A 21582-nucleotide genomic window follows, 5' to 3' on the forward strand; every position below is an offset into this window, starting at 1 on the left:
CTAACTTTTTGGTTTCTCTTAATGATGAGCCCTTATCCCGCCGCCAAAGGCCGCATTTGATCACGTGCCGATGAGTGCGAGGTGATAATGATGAGCACGGTTGGTGTTATCTGGTGGCTCCGTGCCTCCACTCTGTACTCGGTGGGTCAGTGGTGCCGCCGGGTGTGTTTGATACACTTCCGCATGGCCGAGCACGGAGTCCGGAGTCTGGAGTCTGGAGTTGATGATGATGATGGACTCGGAACGGGTTGGATCTGCGGCGAGTGCGATAAGTGTGCAGGTTAACACAACCCGATGAATTCTCAAATGAGTGAAAGTCTCTCACTTGCTCCGCTGATCGCCGGCAGGTTGCATAAAACTCGAGGCTTCGTTGGACAATTGCGCATGCGCGTAGCTCGTTAAAATGCCTTTTTTTTTGCCTTAGTTGCCGGAGCAGAGCTTACAGCTTGGATGCAGTCCAGGCACGTAGCATCAGCTGGCTCTGGCCAATCCCAACTCAATCCCAATGCCAGTTCCCCGGATACGTGCCTAGTGCCATTTGGCGAACGAGATGTGCCATTTGGCCCTAAACGGTCATAGGCAAATGGAGATTTAACTGATTTTGCATTGCACAGGAAACAATATTTTCAACAATTTTGTGAATAACAAAAAATAAATAAATAAAAACACATGACAAATATTATTACATACTTATTATTTGCTAACTTTACTTATTATTTCACTTTATTTCACTTCACTTTTTAAGGTTTTCTTATTATTTTAAAAATAATTTAAAATTGCAAAATAAAATTCCCTCTAAATTCAAGATAATTGCATTATATATTATATTATATATATGATATTATACTTTCAGTCAGAAGCTTGAAACGCAGTGAAGAATTCATTTCCGACCCTATAAAGTATATATATTCTTGATCAGCATCAACAGCTGAGTCGATCTAGCCATTTTAAACAAAAAAAAATTTATAAATTTTTTGCAACATTTTTTAAGGGTTTGCATCATTAAATTTGACAAAAAATAATACAAAATTTTAATTTCTTTAAATTTTAAATTGAGTATGCAGATTTTATAATCTAATAAAAACTAACATAGGACTGCTTTCCGAATTGAAAATAATCAATTTTTGACTTAGTTATGAACAATCTCAGTTCGATTAAATGATCCCATTATAATCTTTAACCTTTAAGAGTTCGATTATAAAATATATTCACAGAAATATTGCTTTCAAAATCATATCGAAAAGAGTATATGTGTATATATTCATATATAGTGGAATGTTTTAAATCAAAAAATATCGTATTTATCATAAAAATAATTTAAAATGCTGGGAATATATAGATTTTTTTATATTTATATTTCTGAAGTCTTCCACTTCAATATTCGTTGTCTGACCCTGCCTCTTCAACACACCTTATGGCAATATCTACATGTCAGTGATTATTTAAGATTGTTTTGGTTCGCTTCTTTCAAATATTTAGAGTAAATATTGACTTTGCTGCACTTTTACTTTCGCACAGTGTAGCCAGCGGTATATCGGGGTCACCATGGGCACATCCATACAATATATACCCGGGCCTGGCCCATTCTGCATTGCGAACAGTGGATCGCTCTTGTTGACCACTTTCATTTGTGCAAACTCTTTCGGGGGAACAATCGACGGACCGACAACAAACATTTGCGTGCGAACATTTCTGTTGCTTTTATTTGGGCATTACAGGGTATTGTGGATTTTCCCCTTTTGGGTGTTGCTATTATTTCGAATTTGAATATATTTTTGTTAGCTTTTTTGGGGACCCCGTACCGCCCGAGATAAATGGGCAGATACAATTGTATCTTTAGAGTGAAGACGATGCGCACTTGTTATGTCACTTGCACATTTGCACGTCGTCGGCCCGTTTCTGTTTCTGTTTTTTTATTATTTCGTTAATTCCGTTTATCTCATGCCAGCCGAGATCACATTTAAATGTTGTACAACAATTATGCGATGCTTGGATGGAGCTGGAGATGGAGTTGGGTTTGTGGCCCATTAAGATTATGTGTGGCATCTTCACTAGGAAGCTATGTTGCTGCTTAAGTTGGGCAACTAAACGGCGCCGTAATAGTGATGATGATTTGGAAATTGAGAAAATTGTCAACCCAGTACGGGGGTCTGTTGATGGGACAAATCCATCCATCGATGGGGATGCTCAGCTGGCATAATTGAGGAAATCTGTGGCCAATGAGTTGGCAGGTGAAACAAAGGGAGGGGCCAGAGAGACAATTAAGGTAGAAACCCAGCTAAACGTATTTAGGTTCCTTGAAAATGTGTCATAAATATAGTTATATCATAATTATTACTATATTATTTACACACCTATTAAATTTTAGTTTCAGCAACATATGTTTTCATTTGAAACTTTGAAATAATATTAATTGTGCAAGCAATTAATATTTATTTATACAAGTGCAAAAATATGAATTATGTTAGTGTTATCATGTCATGTCCAAATCTAATTAATACTATACAATTTAAGTGCTTATTTAAGCAACTACAACTTGCAGCTAATGCACTATTTTGACTCTTGTTTTAAAGATTGTGTGTGTGTTTTTTTATTACTCAATCCTTGCCCTCTGACTGCAAGTTGGTTTGATTAAGCCTACATTTAATGACTACTAACTAGGCCTCTTTAAATATTATTTACATTTTTATAAATGATTACCCAAGAAAGACCTCAGATTTGAACATTTTCTGTTACTACATTTATGATTTATACTATTTTAACTCTACTTTACACCACACGGATCTTGGATCTTAAATTGTTAAAATATGAGCAAATAAATGCTTTTAATAAATAAGTTCATAAAATTATAGACTGAAATTTAGAACGAAGATTTTAAGTAGATTGACCTACTAAAATAGTATTTTTAGGGACTTTAAAAGTAAGCTTCAGGGATCTCTGTTTCGTTAACAATTTTCCAATTTCTCAAAAGTTAGATGTTGCAAGGAAACCGTGTGCCCCCCAGGCTTCATCTTGATCTGCCTTTTGCTAAGCTGCAACTTGGTCTTAGCTCATCTGCGATGCTGCCTCGTTGTCACAGATATTTGCAACATTTTGCATGTTGCCTTTGAGCAGATGCCGCTCACGTAGCCTCACGATCGAGCCACTCTCTCTTCTCATTCCCAAACCCAGACCCAAGACTCTTTTCCGTTTCTCCAACTCTCTCTCTCTCTCGGCAGCTAAACTCTCTCCGACGACTGACGAGCGACAAGCAAACCCAAAGACCGCCTTACCTGCCGCATTTTCCACGGCCAGCGCTCAGTTCGTGGGCGCCTGCGCGCATGTGCAGTCAGAGATACAAAGATACAAAGATACATCCGTCGGTCCGCGCGATCCAGAGATATATATTTTTTGCGAACGGTGTTGTGCAGCATCATCCCAGTTGGAGCCATAAAAGTGAAAACGAGCAGTGACAACAATATAATAAAAAATCTATATTTATAAAAGAAAGAAGTGCCCAAAATCTCAATCACAATCGAATCTTTTATTTCGTTTTTTTGTTCGAGTGTTGACCACGAGTGTGTGTTTATCTGCCAGATTCTAAGGAATTTCAGGTATCAACTACCTTTACCTGCCTGAGATCGATCATCGAACAGAATCCAATCCATTGGGGTGTACACACCCTAAGTGGCACCTGAGTTTTTTTCCGGGAAAATGACACACCAGAAAATGGTAAGAAAATTCGAGATATGTAAACCAAATTACCGAGAACTCTCTTCACACACCAAATAAGGTTTACGAGCGCCGTAGGTCAGGTTTTGCAGCGAGGGAACCAGAGCGATTTAGAATTTTTTTTATGGCACCTAGAGAGAGAGGCGTTTTTGGATATATATATATACTTATATAAATATATATATAAGTTGATATGTATATCACTTTCGATGGGAGTTGAGAGAGAACAATGGAAAGGGAAATCAGCCCAGATAGCTAGTTAGAAATGTGCGGCTTTATAGTGGATTTTCTAAAAAAAAGCACACACAAAACCAACTGGCTTTTGCCGGCTTAACTGGATTATTATTCATTATTAATATAAAAGCTTCACTGATTATAATTCAGATGGAATAAAAAGAAATGCAAAATTCGGGTTTAGAATGAAGTACAAAATTCCTTCTTTTCGGATATTTTTCTAAATAGTAGATTTAAAAGTTATTAAACAATAAAAGGTATAAGAAATATATATTCTACGTGCCTAGAACCTTTCAATTGAGTTTGATCTAACATATTACTTTAAATAACTTATTAAATTTATTCATTAAAATTATTAAACTTCGAAATAGTATTAAAAATTGAAAATATGAAAAACAGTATTAAACAAGAAAGGAAGCTAACTTCGGCACGCCGAAGTTTATATACCCTTGCAGATAGAACTTCTATGAATAGGAATCCATACGATATAAATTATATATATTTGTGTTAAAAAACAATGAAGTAATACCTGCTTTCATTTCATTCACCTATACATATTATATTTGCAGTTTTACATTCACAGATTTTCATTTTTCCTCTACATCAAACGATCGTTTGTATGGCACCTATATGATATAGTCGTCCGATTTTTACGGAATTTGCCACAAAATTTAAGACTTATATAAAATGGCTATACCTCAAATTTGATGAAAATCAGCTGAAAACTAAAAAAGTTATAAATTTAATTGTATTAATTTCTCGATCGTTCCTATGGGAGCTATATGATATAGTAATCCGATTTTCATAAAATTTTACACAAAATTTTAGAATAATATGAAACGGCTATATCTCAAATTTGATGAAAATCTGTTGAAAACTGAAAATGTTATACTTATTAATTGAATTAATTTCTCGATCGTTCCTATGGGAGCTATATGATATAGTCGTCCGATTTTTATAAAATTTTACACGAAATTGTAGAATAATATGAAAAGGCTATATCTCAAATTTGATCAAATTCTGTTGAAAACTAAAAATTTTATAATTTTTTTTGTAAAACTTTTCCGATCATTCCCATGACAGCTATATGATATAGTCGTCCGATCCGGCCCGTTCCGACATATATACGAGTGAGAGTATATAGAAGACTAACTGCAAAGTTTCATTCAGATAGCTTCAAAACTGAGAGACTAGTTTGCGTAGAAACGGACAGACGGACAGACGGACAGACGGACATGGCTAGATCGACTCGGCTGTTGATCCTGATCAAGAATATATATACTTTATATAGTCGGAGGTGCCTCCTTCACTGCGTTGCAAACTTCTGACTGAAATTATAATACCCTGCAAGGGTATAAAAACTAAGAAAACTAAGCAACATTAATTAAAAAATTAATGACTTCTTAACAGCAACAATAGAGAATTCACATATAGATCATTATTTACACTTTATTGTCTGATTTAACTTTGTTTACAAAACTTTGAAGTCATTAAACAGCCCGCATACATGTACAAAATAAATATTTCTAATAATAATCATAATTTTTAATAATTAATTGAAGAGCTTGGCTTTTAACAATATTTAAATATTTTCTTTTCTTTATTTTTGACAAATGCCAAGCAATAATTGCTGCTGGGCACTATGAAAGACAAACCTCCAATTAGCTTTTATGTCTATAATCTTCGCTGATCCATTACCAACTCTTGCAAATTGATCTTTGATGGCCACAAAATATCCAATTAATCAATCTGCTCGGTTCGATCTCTGGCCGAGTTCATTGAATTGCCAAATTGTGATCCCACAGCGATCGTGATGCCAGTGCTCTAGTAAAAATATTGATTCATTGCAAGACTGCCCTTTCCCATGGCCCTAAATGGTGTTTTTACACTGAGACAAAATAGGGGACCAGAAACAAAAAAAAATATTTAAAAAATATAATAATAATTAAATTAATTAAATTAATTAATTATAAATTTACTAAGAGAGCATAAGTTTGAGTTGTGCTAGAAGCTTTGTTTATGCTTTTAAATATAGTTTGCTTTAATGGGTTATAAACTTAAATCTAACAAGGCGGAAGACACAGGAAAAATGTAGCTAGACACACTTACTGTATCTTAAAAATATATATTTAGGGAGATGCTTGTTTAGTCTCAAGTAGAATTGATAGAAAAGTACGATTTATTGATTGTTTATCAATATTTTATATGAAAGTTGATATGTTAACCTATATTTTGACTTTGGGGTACACATATGTTCTTTAAATTTATGTTTTTTATATATTGAGCCAATATCATTGAAAAACAAGGGTATAAAAAGAGGCAAGAGATATATTAAATACTATTTTTTTGTTACTTTTCGATTCAATCAATATAAAAAATTATATATAAAATTCTATATTTAAGGATATTTATATTAAGTAATAATATATCAGAATAAATTCGATATATCAAGGTCTACGATGTTTTCGATATGATGATGAGCTTAATATATTAGCTTTTAATAATTTTCTCCGTGACACCTGTAAATATTTCCTGTGTATCTGAGACAGCAATATCCCCTTATCATTGGATGATCTGATGGATCTGTGATTTCGGCCTTTAGCCTTTGGGCTTTTTTGCTTTTTTTTTGGGTAACTCTGGCATGCCGATCACGGCAGATCGATGGCAGCCAGTGATCGGTGTTACGCAATAGCCAGAAAATACATTACGCCTAAGTGTATTACACATCGGACATGGCCATTGCCACTGGGGTGGTGGCTCAGCTGGGGCAGTTCGGTTCAGGTAACTGCGCGTAACAGGTGCGTCGAGTGCATTTCAATTGTAATTGCCGTACTCGCAGCATTGTAATTGAAATCGAAAATTGAAAGAGAGTGCGAGTGTTTCTCTTTTGCTTTGTTTTTCACGCGAGATGCATAACGAATTTGGATCGGTAGTTGGGACTCGGTACACGTAATTGTAACAGCCCCCAAAAATTGTGCAGAAATGGTATATATATTGTCTTTGGGCACCCCCGAAATAATATATGTATTTGGATATTATCATATGTATCGGCCATACCATTGTGTAATTGTTGAATTGCACTTTATGAGGCGGCACTCTCTTGTCCGGCTTGGTTTTATGATTATTTCTTGATTTTGGATTCATGTGTCTTTGTTTTTTTAGTTTTAAATTATTTCTTTTTTGAATTTGCTTTTAGCACTTTTTTGTGTGCCATGCATCATAAAAACCAATAAGCAGCCAAGCATGGTTGTGGTGACCACTGGAGCAGACTGGCTGTCTGCGTGGGTTAAGCATGCACAGCGAGAAAATATATACTAGAAAGTACTTATTTTTTAAGCATACTTAAATTTATAGAAAATAAATAAAGTAAAAGAGAGTGCTTGCTGTATCTCTGCAACATTTCACTGTTGCTCAACTTGTTATTAGCTACATTTGCCTAGCAACATTTTCTTATGCATGTTGCCATGGTAGATTTATGATTTTATAAAGCAGATTGTCAAATTGTAATATAGAAAGCTAAGAAGGAGAAATTACATGAACTTCTTCAATAAAAAATAATAAAATATAAATCCAAATTGCAGGCAATTTTATAATAAATTTTATAAAAATATCAACTCTTTTTAAAAAACACAAAAAAACGTAGAGACACCTATAGTTTTTAAATCCATTATTAAAATGTATTATCCTAAAAATCCCTCTTAGTTTATATAGAAAATTTATAGGAAAGCTATTTCAATAAATAAGTTTTCAACTGAAACACAAGGATTGGAATTCTACAAATACTTATTATAATTCCCACATGAGCTCTTGAAATCATTAATATACTAAAGATTATATGATGATGAGCTACATCTCATTTATTACCCAATTCAAAAGAATATCTTTTCTAGCAGTGTGTCCAGGGCAGGGGGTTATTGGGGGGGAAATTGAGGTGTCAATGACTGCTTAATGCGCTTCCCGGCAGACGCACAGCGACACCGTTGCATAAGCGCCTGCGTTGCCTTCGATGATGGCACCTTAATTCACCAAAGCCAAAGCCCAACTCTGTCAACGCTTTAACTAGAAAGAAACGGTTAGCTGGGCGTGAAATGGATGGGCGAAAAGGGGGCGGCGATAATTCATGTAATTGCTAAATTCACGGCAAGTGCATTTTGCAGCCTTTTCTCAGGAGGAAGCCAGAGAGCTTCATCGAAAAATAAAAGCGCAATCGAAAAACGCTCCAATTTGCAGTCTCTAAAGCTAGATATAGTTGCTTGCCATTCGTGTTAAGTGTTGTATAATGTTTAATACGCCTTAAATATTAAACATTACATGGTATAATCACATACGTTTTCCTCGAAATTTTCTTCGTAATGATACTTGTCTCCAAGTTGGTTATAAATTGTTATGTTATTGGGATATTATTGAGTTGAACTATAGCTTAAAGTGGGTATTATTTGCAGATAATATATTAATTGGTATAATATTTATAGTTATAGGAAAAATTATGGCAGTTTTATTAGGCATTCAAATCAGTTTTAAATACTTTTAAAATCCAATTTAGTTTGAACCACATTTTATGTATGAATTTTATCTATGAATTGTTGTTGAATTTCAAGATATTATAGTAGCTTTAAAAAGACTATATAACTTGTTTCCTATCTCAAATTTTTTATACATTTGTTATATTTAATATACATAATTATATAAACATATAATTTAAAATCTTCTTTCTACATCAATAAATACTCTGAAACCTTATTTATTTTAGCAATAATTTTATAATTCCCATTTTAATTAAAGTCTCGAGATTGATTTCGGTTTCTTTTGAACAAGTGTGGGAGTTAAAAAGTATATTTCATCTGCGATTTCCCTTATTAAAAATTGCCAACTCACTGGCTTCCTCCTTCCGTTTAGATTTTGGGAAAGTACATTTCTGGGAAAAGGGAAACCGCATTTATGCAAATCCAAGTCAATCGGAAATTTACATTTCCCCCCTCCCCCATAGACTGTTTTTCGATCGCAAATTGTATAAGATATATTTATGAGAAACGAGAGCAGTTACGAGATTTATGTGCGATATGTGATTAGCAGATTACGCATACGCCATGTGTTACATGCACAGTGGCCAATGGCCGGCGCAAATATCTGGCAATTAACGAGCCGGGCCAAAAGACAATATTATCTTAGTCAGACATCGGTTTACAGCAGCCACACTTAATTATAATTAAAATATTATCTCCAGCTCATTATGGCCCAGGCTTTATGGTAGAAGAAATCGAGCTTAGGGCCTTAAATATATATATTTCAGTGGCAATTTCACTTCACGCCGAGTGTCAGCTTTATTCAATTTTGAGCAGAGGCTTTCGTAATTGGATAGAAGAAGCTGGATGGGGCTTTTCCTTCCGTTTCCCACACAGCACTAAGCTAGGTGTCCAGATTTCCCCCCGTTAATCCATTTGCAGAACTTGCATAACGAGACGAGAAAAGCGCCGCTGGCAGTGGGAAAAATGCATGTAAAATAATAGATAAATAAAGAGACGCTGTTAAGAGTCAAAAAAAAAAGGGCCGCTGGTCAGTCGTAACTTAATTGGCGTCACTTAGGCCAGCGAACAATCTTAATTACCGCATGGACCAAAAACCAGGTGAAAAAAAAAACAACAGATAGCCGGGCAGGTGCTCGCCCTCAACCCGAACCCTAGGAAAAAATAATAATAATATAAAAAAAGAAAATAAAGAGCAAAGAAAACTCGCACAACACGCAGTGCGGCACACGAAAAAAAAACAAAGGAAAATGCCTAGAAATAAAAGTGAACTTCAAGTCCAAAAGACAACAATGAGAGTGGCGACAACAACAACAACAATAAGAGCTCATACAACAACCACTTTTACTTTTGTTTTCATTCGAGCCAGTTTTGATTTTTTCGCCGACTTCTTTCCTATTGGGATTTCGGATTTTCAACAGCCAAGTTCAGCATTGCACAGTGGGTCGAGTTTGTTAGCAAGGCTGATTAGAAATGTGTATGGTTGTAACAAGTAAGAAAGTTAAGCCTGAGTGGGAGCAGGTTTTAAATTAAGAGCAATTTTAACTTAATAAGTTAAGCTTCAGTTTTTGAAAATTATAATATATAGCATGGGAGAAAATGTATTGGTCCCATTTATATAGCTTCAGTTATGAAAACTTATATATAGCATGGGAGAAAATATATTGCTAGACATAATAAATGTGTTGCTGATAAATGTTGCTAGAAACATGTTGAGCAACACTTTTTAAAACTGGTCAAACTTTAGTTCCATAATTATTGCCTAATAACACCCATATTTATCATTATATATATGTTTTTGAACATATGTACGGTCATGTTGGAATATTATTTATACATTTCTTTTATATAAAGATTGACATAATGTATGTATGCCATTTATATATATAAATAAGCTTCTTAGCGTTTATATATATGCGCTGTTTTCAATTATTAGAACTTACTAGTGTCAGACAGGTTTAATATAATCGCCTGATGGAACCAACTAAATTTAATTTAAGAAAATACATTAAAAACCCAATACCCCATCCCCGCTAGACTTGCCCCACAGTGCCGCCATTGCCCGCTAACCCACAAGCCAGGTCGTCGTCGTCGTCGCTGTCCGGAATACCGGCCATCTCCTACTCCGCCTCCATTAGTTTGCTGCAAAAGTAAAGCAGAGTAAAGCAAGGCCCGGGCCACAATCCACAATCCGCACAATCCGTACCAGCCGGAGTGGGGTGGACCGGTTCTTTGGGGAAAAGGTTGCCAAGCGGAGTTAAGCTCACGTTGTCACACGACAATTACACGCAAGTGTCGAGAGCGAGAGCCCCCTACTCCTCTAGGCGCCCCCTTCGCGACGCCCCTTTAAAGCGAAGCGCGTGTGAAAAGCGCATAATTTTTGGACGCGGACAAATTTTCACTTTTTTCCTGAGCATCTCCTCCGACGATTTGGATTTTTCTCTTTCGCTCACTCACTCAGTCACTCGCTTTTCTTATTGTTCACAGCGGGGTCACACCGGATCGGTGGGGATATATGGTCGTATATATGTATATAGTAGGGGGAGGGGGAAAACCCTTTTCCCCGCACAAAGAAAAGGGGCAGCAATAAAGTCCACAATGCGCCGATTATGCTGGCAATCTTGGGAATCATTATTGCCGCTGTTATTATTATTATTATCATCATGCCAAGGGTCTCCATTTCGTTTCTACTTTATTTGTATCTGGGATCAAGGGGGGTAATGCTACCCATATCACTGTCACCTGGTCAATTACGGTATTGTTTTACCTGATTTAAGATGCGATCCGATAATTGGAGTCTGTCCAGAGGCAGTTCCGATTGTATATCATCAAGTTGAGGGAGTTTGGTAAGAATAATTGATATAATATAATATGTAACCAAAAATTAGAAAGGAAACTAACTTCTGGAAGCTGAAGTCTATTGCAGTTTGCAATTGAATTGTGGGATCGAATCAGAAATCGATTATAAATAAGCTTAAAAACGATATTTATCATTATTTATCATTACTTTTATAAGACAATTTTTTTGACAAAGCGAAATTTAAAAAACTCATAACTAAGCTAAAAATTCATGAATTTTAATTCGGAAAGCATCCCCATGTTTATTTTTGTTAGGGTTATAAATCTGCATACTCGATTTAAAGTTTACAAAAAATTTAATTTTTGTTGAATTTTTTGACAAATTTTAACGATAAAACCACTTTAAAAATTTAGAAAAAATATCGAAAATTTATTTTTTGTCCGGACATGCCTAGATCGATTCGGCTTTTGATGCCGATCAAGAATATATATCATCTTTAGGGTCATAAATGATTCCTTCACTGAGTTGTAAGCTTCTAACTAAAATTATAATACCCTGCAACGGTATGAAAATACAAGTACTAGTATTGTATAGTAAAAAAAGGTTTTTGAAGTAGATAAATTTATAATTTATGATTATGCTAGCATTTGTTTTTTTAATTCACAAATTTCCGCGAAAAAAGGTAAACAAAGGCAGCAGCTTGTCAAATATCAAAGTTAAGAACCACAACAATGGATCGTATTCTTGAAGTGGCTCTCTCGCTCTTAGGTTCCACTTTTTTGGGCGAGAGCAAGCAAACTAACGGTAAGGACAAGAGAAGGAACATGGCCGCGCGAAGTCAGAGAAATAGTGTCATTTTACTTACTCATTTACATTGGTATTGCCGCAGATCTCAACGGCGAATTTTGCAGAGAATTCAAATATACTAGGACAAGAGAAGGAGAGCGAACATTCGCGCGCGAATGCAAGGAAAATCGAGGATAACAGAAATGAGAAAATAGAGTTGTCTCAATCAATTTTTCACATTGGTGCTGTGCAGATACCAACTAGTGTTGCCGGCTTAGCAATATCTGTCATATTTAAAAACGGACAAGCTTATGAAATTTTAAGATAGCTAATTATTTAATTTTACTATTTTAGTATATTTTCTATTATATTTAATAATATATTGTATAAGAAAAATATTGATATGATTTTTACTACGTCTGCAATCGGTTATAGCTATTTTTCAGTAATTATTTTTTATATTTAGCCTTTTTTAGCTCTTTTTTGCAAAGAATCTAGCTTGTGCGGGTGGTTCTAACCTGCCAACACTGGTCCCAACTGCGAGAGCGACAATTCGCGCGAGAAGTTAAAGAAAATAGAGGATAACAGAAAAATGAAAATAGAGTTGTCTCGTTCACTTTTTAACATTGGTCCCTCTGCATATCCCAAATAGTGCTGCCGGGTTAGCCATATTTGGCATATATTAGAAAACGGACAAATTATGAAATTTAGAGATAGCTTATAGCTAATTATTTCATTTTACTATTTTAGTATATTTTCTATTTTATTTAATAATATATTGTATAAGAAAAACATTGACATTATTTATACTACGTCTGCAATCGGTTATAGCTATTTTTCAGTAATTATTTTTTATATTTAGCCTTTTTTAGCTAATTATCGCATATCTTATAGCTTGCGCGGCTGCTCCTAACCTGCCAACACTGATCCAAACGGCGCGTGCCTAAATTCGCGCGCGAAATTAAGGAACATCGAGGATGACAGAAAAATGAGAATAGAGTTGTCTTGCTCACTTTTTAACATTGGTGTCGCTGCAGATCCGAACTAGTGCTGCCGGCTAAGCTATATCTGGCATATTTGAAAACGGACAAATTATGAAAATTAAAGATAGCTTATAGCTAATTATTTTATTTAGCTATATATCTAGCAGATCCAATTATATTTTATAAGATAAACATAGATATTATATATACTACGTGTGCTCTTGGTTCTAGCTTTTTCTCAGCACATATTGCTTATATTTAGCCTTTTTTAGCTAATTTTCTGCGCAGAATTTAGCTTATGCCGGTGGCCCCAACCTGCCAACACTGATCTCAAAGGCGAGAGCGAACATTCTCGCGCGAAGGAAAAGAAAATTGAGGATAACAGAAAATGAAAATAGAGTTGTCTCACTCACCCCAGTACTTTTGTTGTTGCTACATCTTGACCACAACGGCGATTTAGGTCCCGTGACACACATACACACATGGGAAAAGAACTTCTGATTTTTTAAAGTTTACATATAACAAAAGTGAGTAGGCGAAGTAACGCGCTGATCTTGGCTACGAATTACGAATTGGCTTACGAATTATCGAAACAGCGGTCCGGCTTACGTTTGGTGGTGCGCCAGGGGTGCTCCAGGTCTTTCCCCCTCACCATCACTCACACTAACACTTTTCACTGCCGGTTCTCGATGATTTTCCGTACTTTCCGCGACTGCCACTGTTTTTCCGCCGTAGGTATTCCGCGTTAAAGATTTTCCACCGATCTCCTTGCGTGGAGCCATGTTCGTTTTCGGTTTTCTTTCCGAGTCGTTTGTTTTCCTCCCGTTTCACCCGGCGGCGTGGTAGAACTGATTTCCAATTGTCACCGGGAGAGGATGCTAAGCTGGACTGGAAGGCGGCGATATTTTGAGAGCGTATGGCAATATCGTCAAATAACAGGTGGCCACTTCGATCAAACTCCCAGTTTTGAATTTGGGAGGGAAACGCTGTGTAATTTGAATCTGCTGCTTAGTCGCTAACCCTTAATCTTATTTTCCTAATTGAGTAACATAAAAAAATGAATAATAAGTATAAAACGGGTAAAATAAGAGACTTTGCAAAGCCGTAATTGTTTACCTTTACAGTTTGCCATTGATTCAATGATGGAATGTGAAATCGATCATAACTTAGCCAAAAATGCATTAATTTTAATTCGGAAAGCAGTTTTGTGTTAGTTTTTATTGGGTTAATAAATCCACATACTTTTTTTTTTAAACTAAAAAAATTAGATTTTTTTTTTTTTAATTTTTGACAATTTTAACGATGTAACCCCTTATAAAATTTCGAAAAAATTAAAAAAAAAATTTTTATTCCGAACATGCCTATTTCGACTCGGCTTTTGATGCTGATCAAGAATATATATGATTTATAGGGTCGGAAATGATTCCTCCACTTAGTTTTAAGCTTCTGACTGAAATTATAATACCCTGCACAGGGTATTAAATAATACAAAATTTATTAAGATTCTATATTTTAGGTATTTAAAATTTGTTTGTACCACTGTTTAGAATATTTTCGATCTGATTTTGAGCAACATTTTAATGTTGATACAAATTGTTTCTGACTTTTCCGCTTGATATATATTCCTAAGTAGAGGTGACTAAATATCAACTCTACTTTACTAGACATTAAACAAATAAACCCCTTTTTATCCTATAAAAAGAGGACTAGAACTTGTATGTACCAAAAGATATCTCTCTATATATGTCAGTCAATTGAATTTCACTTTCATCCTTCCTTGTTTTGACTCCACATTATAGCCGTGAGACGCTTATGCGTATGCCAGGGAGCTGCTGAAAGTCAGAAAGTCAGAAAGTGGTAATTGATATCATCAGTCGGGAGTGAAAAATACCGCAAAATAGCAGCTTAATGATCGTTGAAATGCCTTGCCGCTGCAGTCTTCCGGGACAAGAGGATAGTCTTCGATATATATGGGTAATGCAGGCACGATGGTTAGATGGTTAGATGGTTAGTTAGATGCAAAGATACAAAGATACATAGATATATAGACATAAAGATGCTGTTGCATGGCTCTGCGATTATGCAAAGTCGGTTACACAGATCGATCATCGAACAATGCACTAATTTGTTTATAATGAACCTCGAAGCGCCGCTGTGTTATGCGACAAATGCTTGGATGATGGTATAAAAAAAACTTGTTAATTGCTCGCGTGCTGTCACAATTGCTGGCGATTCCGCATTGCGTCGAATGGAGTAGAGTGGAGTACACATCGTCATCCCCATTGGCGCCATCGTTGGGCATTGCTCATCGTTGACTTGTACTGTGCACCACCGTGACAGACATTTCGCAAATGTCTTTTGCATTTCCCCACAGAGATCCACTTCCAGCTTTGGGGCGCGTCTAATCAAATTAGTCAGCTTCATAAATTATCCACATTTGAGTGGATCTCACTGGGGTTCAACACTGCGACAAGGCCAATGTCCAAAAATACCTCAAAAACCCCTCGAAGAGCCCCTTGAAAACCCCTCGAAAAGCCCCTGAAAATCCACCGAAAACCCCCCGAAAAGCTCCCCAAAAAACCCCCCGGAAAACCCCCTTAACACAAGTCCGAGGTGAGACTCATTATCCATCTGCAATTTTTATGTCTCACGGGATGAAGCCATCATACTTTGTGCCGGCTTAATGGAAGCTTGCAAATTGTGATTAAGCCAAGTGATTAGCCAAGTGATTTATTATGGAGAAACTATACACTTTGTTAGATGGCACCTCAAGGTGTCATGTAAATAGGGAAATCCTGTCAAGATCAGCCAGGAATTTCCATTTCAAATCTGAGTCAGTACTAAGGACAGTGTACGTTTATAGAAGGTAAATGAAATACGCTTGAAATAAGGTACTTAATGCATTTTTTATAAGTATTTTAAGAGGATTTGTAATCAAGTTATTCCATTCGATTGATGAGACCGACTTACTATCACTGTTAAAAATTACATTGATATATAAACAGATTTCTAGCTTTTACACAAAAGAGTTATTCTTTTAAAATGTAAGATAGATTTTTTTCACCTTTAGTATTATTTTTATATTATAACATAGAAATATATTCGTACTCAAAATATTTTCAAAACCATAATTTTAAATACTTAAAAATACCAATTTGCATTTTAAATTCCTAACACCTTCATTCACGGTCCCCAAAGGTAGTCATAATGTTTTTTAACACTCTTTCCTCATATCAATTTCCTGCCCATTGTCAACAAAAACTAATCAGGCAATTTCATATATATATATATTATATATATTTAATACCTATAAGTCTGCATTATTTGGGGCCTATCTGATATCTGATGGCATTCCGCTACCTATAACTTTTGGACAGACATTGGACACACCTGTCCGGAAAACGATGACAGGCTTTGGCACGGTAGATAAGTTCATTTTGTCAATAAAAGTCACTACGCGAAAGTCTTTGTAATTATCTTTTTGAATTGTAAGTGGCCTACGGAGAGTCATATGAGCGTTATATTGATATTGGTGAAATTATTTATTGATTGTCATCGTCATCGTTGTCTGTCCCACATTTGCATGCAATTTTCTGCCATCTCATTTGAGCAAAAAAAAGCACCCAGTGTGTTCCCCCAAGAAGTGGCCAAGATCCACCACCTGTTGCCACAACAGACATTTCCTCAGGAGTCTGACTAACTGACTGACTGACTGACTGGGCCAAAGTAAATACGGAAAACCTTTTTTTTTATGTTTTTTTTCCCCGCATTTTGCCCAGCGAAAGTGTTGGCAGATAAATGGATCGATACGGGGAACTTGGGCGTTACTCGAGGGCGCCGAGTGTCACGATCCGGCTGAGATTGTTTAAACAATAGAATTGCAGTTGCTATATATGTTTATACCAAGGGTTCCCTGGGTTTCCCTGGACTGTGTTGAGCTAGACAGTCAATTTGTGTCTGGTAGCTGGGTGCCAAGGCGTCATCGCGTCCATCAAATGTCAAGAAGTGACACGAAATAAAATGGGGATCGGTGTATACCTTAATGAACTTTAATAGGAGAATTTGTATGAAAATTTGTTAGAGGTAATAGTGAGATAATAGTAAAGTGTAAGATTTAAGTTAAGTTTTAATGGTTTTATGGGAATATCTGGAGAGGTTTTAGAGCAATGATGATATCAGTATTCATAAATTTAGTTAACTTCGTCATATCTTTGTATCTATACATATTTTTCCTTAAGAGTTTAGGGATTTTAGTGATTGTAAATGTTGTCTTCAGGTATTTCATTTGTATATATATATTTTTTTATGTAAGATCTTTTGAATTATTTTTTTACTTCTTTATAAGAATTTCAAGTCTTACCTTTGTAGTAGAAATCTCAGCTCTAAGCTAAACGAATACCTCTTTCAAATGTTACCTTTCGAAATCTTTTGAATGAAAATATTGTGTAATATTACTCTAAATTTGTTAAAAAATCCCCTAATAATATATTTATTTAAAGTGTCTCAAATTCCAACTGTCATCTAAAAGAAATTTCATTTTCAACTTTAACCTTTCTGCAACCTATTTCCCAAATTCCTGTCAACACAAATCAGGAGTGGCTATAATGGAGTATAATATAAAATGCCCAAATATAAATCATTATCATTAAGCCCTTCCTGGAAACCCAATAAATTTGAATGCATCTCCTTCAAGGGGTCACCTCTGGGGGGCAACAAAACCATATATCCATGGACCATCATCATGCATTTTCCATCTCCACGTCCGCCGGCGGTTGACGACTCTTTGTGACCCATAAAATAAAAAAATGCATTTGTTGATGCCATTACTTTGTTTTGTTTTTTTTTTTTTTTTTTTTTGCAATAGAGTTGCAGCAGCATTTTCCTTTTGCCAGCAAGTAAGCAATATTTTCTAGCGATATGAGTGTATTTTCATAATTAATTTCTTTTGGCTTTTGTTTGTGCAGAAGTGAAATATGGCTGCGACTACAATGGTATTAGTAAGTGGATATAGTAGTTTTGCAGTTGGAAAACCTTAGTGCTGCACTGTGACAGTTTTTTCATGGCTAGGTTTTTCCTCTCTCCCCCCTCTTGTGCGGGGCTTTTTATCGACAATTTCACTTTTGCGCAGCCGCAGAGCTCCATGATGATGAAGATGAAGATGCCATGAAGACCCAGGTACTCCCCTCTCTCATATGTGATGACGACAGTCAACAGTATGTGGTGATGGTTGGTGGTTAGTCTGCCTCCCCAAGATTCCCAAGCACATTGTAGGATCGCGTGCAATACCCTCTGAATCCAAGACCCAATATCCAAAACCCAATCCCAGTTTCAGCTTCAACTCCAGCTCTAGCTCTAGTAGCTCCCCTAACTCATTTGTCACAACCTTATGGCATTTTCAAGTGCAAAGCCAAGGTTGCATGTCGCCCACTGTTGAATCTCGTTGTGATCCTCTCCAGGGGCAGCGGGAGTCCGCTTTTATTATCGACACGAAACTGGTTTTTGGGTCGACTTCCCAGAGTTCCCAGAGTTCCGCCGCCTCATCAGGCCGCATCAGACCAGGCCAGACCAGATCCAGACTCGGTCTCTAGTTAAGTTTTCACTTGGCAAAAAAAATTCGACACACTAAAGCAAAGATTATTGCTTATTTTAATTAGTAAAAATATAGATGGGAGAAGTAAAATATAGTAACTGAAAATCAGAAACATAAGGGACTTAAAGCTTCAATAAATAAGCTGTTAAATATTATAGTTAGGGAATAAATCACAAAAAACAGTACCTATCTAACCCTTAGGAGTTTAAATTGTTTAAGTTGAACTACTAAAGTGTTGTCTTTAAATAGTTCAAAACAAATAAAATAAATGTTATAAGGTATACCAGGAATTTTTTTTTAAATTTCTTATACAGAAATATATATTTTTCCATGCCTAAAATATAACTCTTTCCCCTGCTAAATATAGGTAAAATTTAAAAAAACAACAAGCATTGGAATGGAACTACTGATGTGTTGTTTATAAATTGTTCAAAATAAATAAAATATATGGTACAAAGAGTACCAGAAACTTGGAACAGATTTCTCTTACAGTAATATGTATTTTCCCTTGTCTAGAATATGTATCTTTTCACTGCCAAATATTTCTAAATATACTTTATAATTTTATTATTTTATTATGACCATCTAAAGGCTCTTTCTGTTTTAATCTAAGTGTAAGATTCACCTCCTCCATCTGTCAGCTGCTCGGTTGTTTGCCAACAGTTGCAGAATTTCACTTTCTTTTCAAATTGCGGCGACCTCGATTTATTGCCAACCCAGAGACATCGCCATGTGGATGCGATGGTGGATTCCAGCAGAGTGGGATTTTTTTTTCGACTGCCTTTGTTTTTTTTGAAGCCTACCCCTACACAGATATATATATATAAATTTATAAAGATTTCTTACATATATATATGTATATAGTTTAAGTATAATTGAATTACGTTGAGCCGCAGCTTCCAGAGTCTGTGTCTCTAGGTGGAAGTCTTCCAAATAAGCCGAGACACTGAATAAAAAGAAAAAATCATAAAATAATAATAATTATGGGAAAGTGAACGCCCATTGTTGGCACTACCAACTGTCTACAGTTTTTGGCTGCTTTTTTATTTTATTGATAACTCGCATTAATGAGAGCTCATTTTCACATAATTAAGATGAGGGTTTTGGTTTAATAGGGGACTGGGATTAGGACTGAGACTTGGTCTAGTAGCTGAAGTAATTATTTGTGAAGGAAAAAAAAACTTGGTTTAATTAGGGAAATATATTTAATAACTATTTATACTTAAGATTTAAAACAGAAAAGCTTTTAGAATTATAAAGAAAGCTACTTTGGCTAAGTTTAAAATTGATTTTTAAAGAGATCTTTGAATGTCTTTCTGTTTTGATATAAACTCTAGTACCTTTTTTTTATTAAAACTATTTTAAGATTTAAAAGAAGCTTCTTCAAAATTCATTTCTTCTATTTATTTCTTAACAATACTATTGTTCCCACACTTGAAGAAATATTTTGTATTGATTTACCGCACATTTGTTTCCCACAATTTCCCTGATATTTATTGACCTTTTGGAGCCACCTTGCCAGGGGGTGGCTCCATCATCATTCACATCAAATTGGATGCAGTGCAGCCACTGCTAACCATAAATCAGACTGAAAATAATTCCTGATTAACCATAAATAATGGCAAATTGTCATTTAAGATGCACATGAGTTCAAGGAGGAAGTTGTAGATACTTTTCCCTCATGACTGTGGTCACTTCGAGTGTGTGTGTGTGTGTGTGTGTGGAAGGAAGTGGAAGGTAACGGAGAGCTTGGGGAAGGTGGCCAGTAGCCGTTGGCTATTTACCTTGGCTAATTAGCAATTTGTAGAAGTGACCACCGATCGACCCAGCCTCAGCTTCGGACCGCGCCCGGAGAAAGCTGCCTTTGCGAATTGAAAAAAACTGTCAATTTGAGCATTCGATTGGAATGTGACCATAGAAAACCGAGCTTTTGGTTCAAGTTTATTTGCCAGACACTCAGCAGAGACTAATTCAAGGGGTAGAAAGTTCTCAAAAGGCCAGGGTGTGATTTACTTAGCTTTAAAATTATTTAAAAGGGTTTTTATATGGATTTTTTGTTTGCCTTATTCCATAATAAAGTTAATTAAATTAACAATAGCTAAAGATAGCTTTTAGTTGAATTGAATAAATATTACAAATATTTTTGTATATTTTCATAAGCCCCTTCAAGGGGCCTATAATTTATTTAATATTCCTCCTCTTAATTACACCTTGCAAATATTTGTTTATGAATTGAAATATATCTCCAGAAATATTTAGCACTTGAATGGAAAACTTTAGAAGTAGTTTATGGCCATCTATAAAGGTGTTCCACTGACCACTTGATATACCTGATAATTGGTTCTTTATCTCGTTTAATGTTTTGTGCCTTAGTCAGCCCGGTTGTTGTTTTGTTTGTAATCAGTTCATGGAAGTCTTTCCATTAAAATGCTCATTATCGTCAGCCACAAAAATTTGATATTAATTTGTTACTATCATAGGTTTTTCTTAATTATTTTTTTGACGAAGGTTATGTGATTCAAGGGAATGAAAAAAATATATAAAATAATAAATAAAGGTATATAATACCAATTTTCCAGTCAAAAGCTAAAATCACAGTGAAGGAATCATTTCCGACCCTATAAATCATATATATTCTTAATCAACATCAACATCCGAATCGATCTAGACATATCTGGTGGAAAAAAAATTTTGATTCATTTTTTCAAAATTTTATAAGAGGTTACATTATTAAAATTGTCAAAAATTAATCAAAAATTTTAATTTTCTTAGTTTTTAAATTGAGTTTGCAGAATTGTTAAAGTGCTAAAAACTAGCACAGAAAAGTTTTCCGAATTGAAATTAATGCGTTTTTGACTTAGTTTTACAAGTTTTAAAGCTTTACTTTTTTTTAAATTAATATGTAAAAAAAGAACTGTAATAATAATAAGTTTTACTTTAAAAATAGAAAAAGAA

At 35.3% G+C, this 21582-nt stretch overlaps 1 protein-coding gene across 2 annotated transcripts in view; it reads right to left on the reverse strand.

The window, feature by feature from the left end:
* The window catches only part of LOC110181772 (uncharacterized), a 30147-nt gene extending 16190 nt beyond the window's left edge, over positions 1–13957 (reverse strand). The window contains exon 1 of one of the 2 annotated variants that reach the window (XM_086836505.1): positions 13451–13957. In XM_086836505.1, the coding sequence (XP_086692631.1) occupies positions 13451–13513 (63 nt within the window). In that variant the 5' untranslated portion in view covers positions 13514–13957. Of the gene's footprint in view, positions 1–12133; positions 12272–13450 lie in introns of those variants that run through there. The other variant, XM_086836506.1, reaches the window with a different exon arrangement.
* Between the last annotated feature and the right edge of the window lie 7625 nt (positions 13958–21582).

The sequence above is a fragment of the Drosophila serrata genome, unplaced genomic scaffold (assembly GCF_035046125.1).
Source record: "Drosophila serrata isolate PLE 108 unplaced genomic scaffold, ASM3504612v1 contig_276, whole genome shotgun sequence".
Lineage (NCBI taxonomy): Eukaryota > Metazoa > Arthropoda > Insecta > Diptera > Drosophilidae > Drosophila > Drosophila serrata.